This window comes from Scyliorhinus torazame, chromosome 1 (assembly GCF_047496885.1).
Source record: "Scyliorhinus torazame isolate Kashiwa2021f chromosome 1, sScyTor2.1, whole genome shotgun sequence".
In the NCBI taxonomy this organism is placed as follows: domain Eukaryota; kingdom Metazoa; phylum Chordata; class Chondrichthyes; order Carcharhiniformes; family Scyliorhinidae; genus Scyliorhinus; species Scyliorhinus torazame.
This window is the reverse complement of record NC_092707.1, coordinates 255,469,620-255,478,930: the sequence shown is the minus strand read 5'-3', so window position 1 is coordinate 255,478,930 and position 9,311 is coordinate 255,469,620. Positions and strand designations below refer to the sequence as shown.

At 49.4% G+C, this 9,311-nt stretch overlaps 1 protein-coding gene across 4 annotated transcripts in view; it reads right to left on the bottom strand.

Moving 5' to 3' along the window:
- Positions 1 to 2,558: 2,558 nt before the first annotated feature.
- Positions 2,559 to 9,311, bottom strand: part of adgb (androglobin) — a 612,248-nt gene continuing 605,495 nt past the window's right edge. For all 4 annotated transcript variants that reach the window (XM_072504722.1, XM_072504733.1, XM_072504728.1 and 1 more), the window contains one exon: positions 2,559 to 3,133. In XM_072504722.1, coding sequence (XP_072360823.1) covers positions 2,948 to 3,133 — 186 coding nt within the window. In that variant the 3' untranslated portion in view covers positions 2,559 to 2,947. The remainder of the gene's footprint in view (positions 3,134 to 9,311) is intronic.

The following is a 9,311-nucleotide window of genomic DNA, read 5'->3' as shown; positions in this document are numbered from 1 at the left end:
ACCCAGCAGATCCAGATTCGAACAAAGGCCACTGTTCCTCTGACCTAAGCCGGGTGCCTGAGGTTAAGTACAGGTTGTCATAGTGTTCGGTATAATTTAGCTCATAGTGTTTATGTTGCATGTATAAGTTAATCTTGTGTGTAAATAAAGTATTATTGAACTTGAACTAACTAACTGGTTATTGGGTCTTTGATCGATATCCAGTTGAGCCTTGTGGTGGTATCATTTGATACCTGGCGATTCTGAAAGCAATATAATATCAATATCTAGACAAAAGAAGGGCAACCTTATTGATTGCCATATTTATAGCGAGTAAATATAGCAACACAAGATATTTATATCAACGGTCCTTTCTGTTGTGTTCTCTATTTTGCTTTACCTGGATGGCTCGATGCGTTATGTTGAATAAAGAACACAAAGCTTTGTTCACAAACAAAACTATACATTTATTACACTACTAAGTTTCAATCACCTTCCTAAAGTAGAAGGTTTCTCTATTAAACTATGCTATCTCTAACTAGCAGACTTTCTCAAGTACACAACTGCTCTCTATCATGCCTCACTATCTTATCCAGCTCTCTCCTAACTCATGACTTCCAGAATCCCAAAGTCACATGATACATATATGACTGTTCTGTGGTTCCCTCTAGTGGTAAGAAGCATTATCATTAACTTGCTACTCTTTACATCCCAGTCATATCATTACACTTTCCTGTGTTGGCACTTACAAGGTCAGGGTTGGAAAGGTTATAGCTGTAAAATAGTAGGTGAACCCATTAGCTGACAATTGCAGACAGTAGGTCTGAGGGGAATTGCCCTGAACTTGCTAGAAATGTAAATTATTCCTGTAGTTTCATAGGTAAAAGAACCTGATAAACAATGGATTTCTGGATGAAACCAGTAAGCCTAGAAAATGGGCTGTTACCCTCGGTAGCAATATAAATTATTCACGTAGATCACAGAATCAAAGGGTTATTTTGAAGATAGAAGAGAATTAGTTTACATTTTTGTTTGCAACATCCCAAAGAATACCACAATGCTGTAGAAATATTATGTTGGAGATGCTCTTTTGCTTGGATGTGAATACATTGGAGAGGGTGCAGAAAAGATTAGCGACAATTGTTTAGGGTATGAGAGACTTCAGTTCCAGGGATAAATTGGTGAAGCTGGGCTGTTCTTCTTAGTAAAGAGAAGGTTGAGAGGAGATTTGATGGAAGTGTTCAAAATCATGAGGGGTCTTGGACGGAGTATGCAGGGAGAAACTGTTTCTACTGGGGAAAGGTTGGGAACAGAGGACACCGTTAAGGTGATTGGCAAAAAAACCAACGATGACATGGGGAAAACGTTTTTTATGCAGCAAGTGGTTAGGATCTGGCATGCACTACCTGAGAGCGTAGTGGGTGCATATTCAATTGTGGCTTTCAAAAAGAAATTGGACAATTATCTGAAGAGAAAACCATTCCCGGGCTTATGGGGAAAGGGCAGGAAAGTGGCACTAGCTGAGTAGCTCTTGAGAACAGCCGGCATAGACATGATGAGCCATCCTGTGCTCCAGCTATTCTATGATTCTAACTGGGAGATGAACAACACCAAACAGATGCTCAGGCTTCCAGTCTAAGCTGCTGCTGGAAGGATTTCTCAGCCACCAGCGTGGAGGTGCAGCTGGTACTTCTTAGATCCATCAAACCAGTGTTTCTGCTCTGTCTCCTTAGCCATCACTGGCTGGGACACAATGAAGGTACCCCAATTGCTTCCATCACATGAAGCTGTCTCTGAAGTAAGGGAGCAGAGTATTTAACCACCCATGGGGTTGAAGTCAGGTGCGGGCATCTGGATGGTATGTCAGTCATCCGTCGCCTCTGGAAAGTGTTGCAATTTTCAAAACGAGGACAGGGAAGCTGCTGACCCACTCGCCTCCAATTAAGTATTTGTTAAGCTTGTTGAAGAGCTTGTTAACTGGGTGAAGAGGGAGAGGAGGCAATTTTTAAAGCAGGAAACAGGAAGAACAAATAGTGCGGGGCACCTTAGTGCACGGTTGTCAGGACCACGGCCAATATGACAGGGAGCCATAATGCGATGTTGCTGCTGAATCAAACTGTTGAAAGAGAAAGGGTTATTCAAAATAAGGTGCTGAAGTGGCTGCACAAAGTTGTCATTACTTGAAGAGTGGGTCAAGTACCCTCTGATTGACCGTTTGACCACTTGCATGCACCATGATGCTACTGGCACTCTGGTCTTCTGCCTGTTCCAATCTACAAGGCAACGGCAAGCCAAGTCAAGGCTGCCATCTGCCTTTGATCATTGCACTCCAGAGCATGTTTCTGCCTCCAGGCAGCATCCGGTGCTACTGATTGGGTGCCAAGCTCACCTCAGGCGATGCAGACAGACCAATCAGCCTACTTGTCTGTGTTGGTGATTATGTTCTACAGGGGCTTTTCCCACTTTAGCTAATCTCACTTGACCAGCATGTCATTCTGGCCCTTTCCCACTCATATCTATCTAGCTTCTCTTTAAATACATCTGTGCCATGAATGCAAACAATGAACATGACAAACAACTTCACAAGAAAATAAAGTTTAATTGAAAAAAAACTCAAAGAATTGCCAAAGAAAAGGGACATACATGAAATCCAAACCCTAAACAGAAAAAGACAAGAATGCAAAACAGAGCAGGCCAACCAGCACGTGGAAATGGAAAAGAACAAAATTGCGTTTCAATAATAATGCCCTTCCCTTCTTAAGACATACCTGCTGTGTGCCTATGGTATTTTCCAGCTTTCACTTCAATGAACACGAGCAAAGAAATCAGAATTTAGTTGAAATTAAACATGTAGCATTGGAAATAACACTTGGAAAAAAGGCCAAAACACTAAATGACTGGAGGCCATGCAAGTAAATGTGTTTTAAAAGACAATTTCAAACTTTGGAAATGGTGTCATTTTGCGGTTTTACTTTCTCTTTCCTGAGCCCTTCGATGCCTTTGTCGTAGAGCTCAAAGCCTTTCTCTCTTGTTCTGCTCGGAGAGCTGCTTCCATTGCTGCAATTTCTTGTTGCTTCAATTCTTCCTCGATAAGTTTATTTCTGTACACCTCTCTAAGTTGGTAAATTTTGTCCCGAGCGTCATCTAAGGCCACCTGCAGTTAATAAAAATGATGGATTGTGGCATATTCATACACACACACACAACACCAAATTGGGATATCATTAATACAGAGTAGAACTGTGACAAAATACAGGAAGATGTTAATAAACCTGAAGATTGAGGGTGTAGCTGGCAAATCAATTTCATTTTTTAAAATAAATGTTTTTTATTGGATTTTTGAACAGACTATATTTGCCGTATTGTACACAGGATATGATATATAAGTAGGCATCTGTTTGTGCCGGCGAAACAATTCTGAAGGGCAATCCTCGAATGGGTCTGGTGCCAGTGTTGCCCCTCGCTTCAGTAAGTATTGGTAGACAGAATAGGAAAGCCCCATGTTCCATGAAAAGTAATTGTCTGATTGGAATAGAAGAGCAGAGGGATCTGGGGGTTCAAACACATCAATCACTAGAAGCAGCAATGCAGATTAATAGGGTTACCATGAAGAACAGTGGCATAATGGTAATGTTACTGGACTAGAAATCCCGAAACCTGGATTAATACTCAGGGGCCTGGATTCTCCGAACCTGCGCCAGGTCGGAGAATCGGCGGTAAGGTGCGAGAATCCCGCCACGCCGCTCCGACGGTGAGCCGCCGATTCTCCGGCGACTGGTCGGGATCCGTTGAAAACGGTTTATATATGGTCTCACCCGTCGGGACTTCGGCATTCTAGCTGCGGGGGGCATCCTGGTGGGGGGGGGGATCCGACTCGGGGGGGGGGCCCTCCAAGGTGGCCAGGTCTGCGATTGGGGGCTATCGATTGTGCGCTCATTCCGGGGGGCGGGGGGGGGCCTATGTTCCTAAGCGCCGGGCCTCTGTAGGGCTCCGCCATATTGACCGGGGGCTGGTGCGGAGACGGCAACCATGCGCGTGCGCTGGCGCGGAGAGGGCCGTGATGCACACGCGCAGACCCGCGCCAGCCATGTAGGGCTGGCTTTCTGCGCCGGAGCAGCACACAGCACTCTGGTGCAGTTCTAGCCCCCTGAAGAAGAGGAGAATTACTGGGCCAGGAGGCCCGTTGACGCCGGCGTCGCTCATGCCGGTTTTGATGGCGGCGTCAGCACTTGGCCGCGATATCGGTGAATCCCGGCCAGGAGGTCTGAATTCAAAAACCACTGTAGCATTTGGAGAATTTAAGTTCAGTCAATTAAATAAATCTGGAATAAAAAGCAAGTATCAGAATGGTGATAATGAAACTACTGGACTGTTGTAAAACCTCAAAAGGGTCATTACTATCCTTTTAAGGAAGCAAATCTGCCATCCATACCTGGTCCAACCAATTTGTGACTATCCAGATGCACAGCAATGTGGTTGATTCTAAACTGCCCAACAAAATGACCTAGCAAGACATTTAGTTGTATCTATGTTGACAAGAATAAAACACAACAGACCACCTGGCATCGACTCACTCACCAGATGGGCGGGATTCTCCCCTACCCAGCGAGGCGGGGAATCCTCCGCACCTTCAGGGGCTAGGCCCACCCCGGAGTGGATTGCGCCCCGCCGGCCGGTGGGAAAGGGGGCAACCGGCGCCGAAGAGCCTCCGTCGGCTGGCGCGAGTTGGCGCATGCACGGGAGCGCCAGCGCGTGCTGGCGTCATCCCCGCGCATGCGCAGATGGCTTTGTTTCCGCACCGGGAATGGCAGACCGGTACAGCCTCCGGTGCGTAAGGATAGAGTGCACAGGACCGGCCGCGGATTGGTGAGTCCCGATCGCGGGCCAGGCCACCTGGGGGCACCTCCCGGGGCCAGATCCCCTCACGCCCTCCCAAGAATGCCGGAGCCCGCCCGCGCCGCCAGGTCCCGCCGGTAAGGGACCTACTCCAATTTACGCCGGCGGGACTGGCAAAAGACGGCGGGACTTCGGCCTATCGCGGGCCGGAGAATTCCGGCAGCCCCGGCGCCCATTGAGTCGCGCCGGACTCCGCCATTCTCCGAGGCGGGCGGCGTGACTCACGCCGGGCCGGTTTTGGGGGGCCGGAAAATTAGCAGGGGTGGGATTCACGCCGACCCCCGGCAATTCTCCGATCCGGCGGGGGGGTCGGAGAATCCCGCCCATGATAAGCGGACACCAAGCCCCAGTTGAACCTGACAAATCCTCCTCACTAACAGCTGTGGAGTTGTGCCAAAATTGGGAATGCATTCACACAGACCAATCAAGCAATAGCTTGACATAGACATATTCACAGAATTAGACCTTTCAGACAACATTCCAGAAGTTTCCATCACAATCCCTGGATATGTCTCATTGGCAGGACGGAACCACCAGGGTGGCAGCATAATGGTCTACAGTTGAGAGGGAATGGCCCCGAGAGTCCATAACATTGACTCTGAACTCCACAAAGTCTTGTGGCACCAGGGCAAACATGGGCAAGGAAACCTGCTTAATCCCAATTAACACCTTCCCTCTGCTGATGAATTAGTATTCCTCATGTTAAACACTATTAGAAAGAAACACTGAGGGCAGCAAGAGAACAAAAATGTACTCTGGACAGGGAACTGCAACATCCATTACCAAGAGTGGCTGATTCCTGATGGACAAAGCTGGCAGACTAGACGTTTGGTATGGTGGTGAGCGAACCAATAAGAAAATATCCTCATTCTCACCAATTTATTGGTCTCAAATGCATCTGTCTATATAGTATTGGCTGGACTGAACACCTTAGGGTTTTTGTAGAAACAAAGTCTGCCTTTGCGCTGATGACACTCTTCATCATTTTAACATAGAATTTACAGTGCAGAAGGAGGCCATTCGGCCCATCGAGACTGCACCGGCTCTTGGAAAGAGCACCCTACCCAAGGTCAACACCTCCACCCGATCCCCATAACCCAGTAACCCCACCCAACACTAAGGGCAATTTTGGACACTAAGGGCAATTTATCATGGCCAATCCACCTAACCTGCAGATCTTTGGACTGTGGGAGGAAACCGGAGCACCCGGAGGAAACCCACGCACACACGGGGAGGATGTGCAGACTCCGCACAGACAGTGACCCAAGCCGGAATTGAACTTGGGACCCTGGAGCTGTGAAGCAATTGTGCTATCTGCAATGCTACCGTGCTGCCGTTCATATGGGGTTCAACAACCAGCCTGCTAAATGAGACAGATTCAGAACAGATTGAGCAGCTTGTAATAATCCTCACAAGACCCACGGGTACATCTCAATTTATCTCTCCGTGGGACCCATGGAATATGAGCTCCCCCTCTAGTGGGTGGAGGCCCATCAGCTGGGGCTCGTAAAAATCACTTCATAAAAGCTGGCCCAGATTGGGGCAGGCGTGATTGGTTGTCCCAGCTGAGATCTTCGGACTGTATGCTGCGTTGCAGCCCTTGATTTTGTTGTTGAATTAAACTTTGTTTGAATTTACCTTCTCAGGCCTCATGAGCTTTTATACTTGCGATGAGGATAGGATGAATTGGTCCCTTGCCCATCTCCCCCCACCCACTCTGCCTGCCATCCTTTAGCTGAGCAGTAATTCTGACCAGGGGCCTGTGCCCAGACCAGCAGGACGTGAACGACTCGGCATCAGATATGGATGCAGAATCCTCAATGCTCTTGGGGGACATTGCAGTCAGAGACGGACCTCCAACAGGGAGGTTCAATGGAGAAAAGGCACTCCCTGACACTATACGCATCTCAGCCCCACAGCTGCAAAAAGCACAGCCACGGCGAAGGACTTTGCAACCGACTACAGGGGGACCATCGGAGGGATGTAATAACCCTTCAGAGATTCATGGGGACACCCCAATTGATTTCCCCATGGGACTTGAGGAATACGATCTTCCCTGCCAGTGGGCGGAGGCCCATCAGCTGGGGTTGGTAAAAATCGCCTCATAAAAGCTGGCCTAGACTGGGACCGGCATTTTCGATAATCCCACTTCAGACCGGTGTTCTGTAAGCTGTGTTGCGGTCCTTGCCTTTGTTGTTGAATTAAACTTTGTTTGAATTTACCGTCTTAAGCCTCCTGAGCTTTTATACAGCTCAAAACTAGACTTTTATAAGGCAGCATTTGAACTGAATTCCACTGTTATCTATAATCTCATGGCCTGGTATATGTCTCAAACACTGCCAAAGATCTTCCCACCCCCCTTCAGGCCCTGCCGTGTTATCAAATGCCCTCACCCCCCCCCCCCCCCAACTTTCTCTAGGTCCCTAGAACCCCCCCCCCCCCCCCCTCCCTCCCCCCCACCCCCTCCTGTCATAATATACACACAGGTATATGATGGTGCACAGACAGGCAGTGATTGACACACAGGATGACCAGTGAACGCACAGAACACAGCAGCCAATCACCAGACAGGCCACGACCACTATAAAGTCAGAGGGCACTAGTTTTCCCGCGCTCTGAGAATCCAGCCTCTGAGACAGTCAGAGCCCATGAGCAGCAACTAGAACATGCACCATGTGGTAGTAAGATAGTCTGGTCAGGTTAGCCTCAGGTCTCCAGTCAAGTCAGCATAGTGTGAACCCACAGTTAAAGTATGTATGATAGTTAAGAGTTCAATAAAATCGAGTTGCATTTATTCAAGTGTTGGAAGCCTGTCTCTCTCACTGCTGCAGTAAACGCAGTCCTCGCAGACCTGGCATACCCAACACAACATGGTACCAGTGAGTTATGCTCGAGTTTGACAGACCTACCTTGAGATAGTCTGCCTTTGACCAGCGATCAGCCATCCGGTTACATGGACAGTGTCTGCCCTCCCCCGCAGCTCCGCATCGCCGGAATCCTCGGTGCTAACTGGAAGACTATCAAGCAGAAGTTCCAGCTGTATCTTGACGCCACCAACCCCGAAACCGCATCGGATGCCAGGAAGATCGCTTTCTTCCTCTCTACAGCCGGGGACCACGCTATCCACATCTTCAACTCCCTCACCTTTGCTGAAGGCGAGGACAAGACAAAGTTTAAAACAGTCCTGCTGAAGTTCGACAGCCACTGTGACATCGAAGTCAACGAGAGCTTTGAACGCTATGTGTTCCAGCAGAGGTTGCAGGGTAAGGATGAACCTTTTCAGTCCTTCTTAACCCACCTCCGTATCCTCGCGCAATCCTGCGACTACGGCTCCACTTCCGACTCCATGGTCCGCGACCAGAGCATTTTCGGGATCCACTCCGATCCCCTTCGCCAGCAGCACCTTAAAGTTAAGCAGCTCACCCTTACCATCGCCATCGAAACCTGCGTCCTCCACGAGCACGCTAACATCCGGTACTTCCATATCAAGGTAGCAGAGATGGCGCGGCACGGCCCCCACGATGCGGAGCGAGTGCAGGCCGTAAAACAGCTCCAGGGCCTGAGTCTGGATGAGGGCGGCCATTTAGCGCGCTTTTCCCAGACTCCTGCGCATGCGCGCCACGACCAAAGGGACGGCGAGGCCGATGACCGAACTGCGCAGGTGCGCACATCGTTCGACCGCACCGCGCATGCGAGGTGGCGCACGGAGCGACCTGACGTTGGCGCCATGACCTGCAACAACTGTTGCTCCGCCCATTTAACGTGGCAATGCCCCGCGAAATTTCGACACTGTCTCCAGTGTGGCAAGCTTGGCCACTACGCAGCCCTGTGCAAATCTGCTCCACTGCCCAATACACAGCGATCTCAGTCGCAGCGCAGGAACGTCCGGTCAGACTCCGACTCCGACATGGTTCCAGATTCCGACACCGAGGGCCTCACATCCCCATTCCGGTTGGTCATCACCAAACATACGATGCCATTGGCAATGCCATTGCTGCCAGTGGCTCATGCCAGCTTGCGGTATCCCATAGTTTTTCAGAAGCAACCCTGTGTTTTGAAATTGTAGGAACCAACAGAGCTTCCCTGCTCGGTGCTCGGGCCTGCAAAATCCTGAATCTTGTGCAGCGGGTTCACACCATGTCGTCCGCAGAGGCAACGGCCTCACCAGATGTCAACCTCCAAGCCCAATTAGATGACATCATAGCACAATACCACAGTGTCTTAGAAGGTATGGGTTGTGGTAGTATGTATTGGGGGTCCTGTGGGACTGGAAGCCCTAATGTCATTGGCTGACAGATCCCGGGTCCTGGTTGGCCGTTGACCTCTAGCTCCGCCCTGAAGGCGGAGTATAAGAAGCCGGAGTCCTCCCCCGCAGGCCATTCTACTATCGAGCTGCGGGGGAACAGACACGCTTAATAAAGCCTCATCGACTTCAC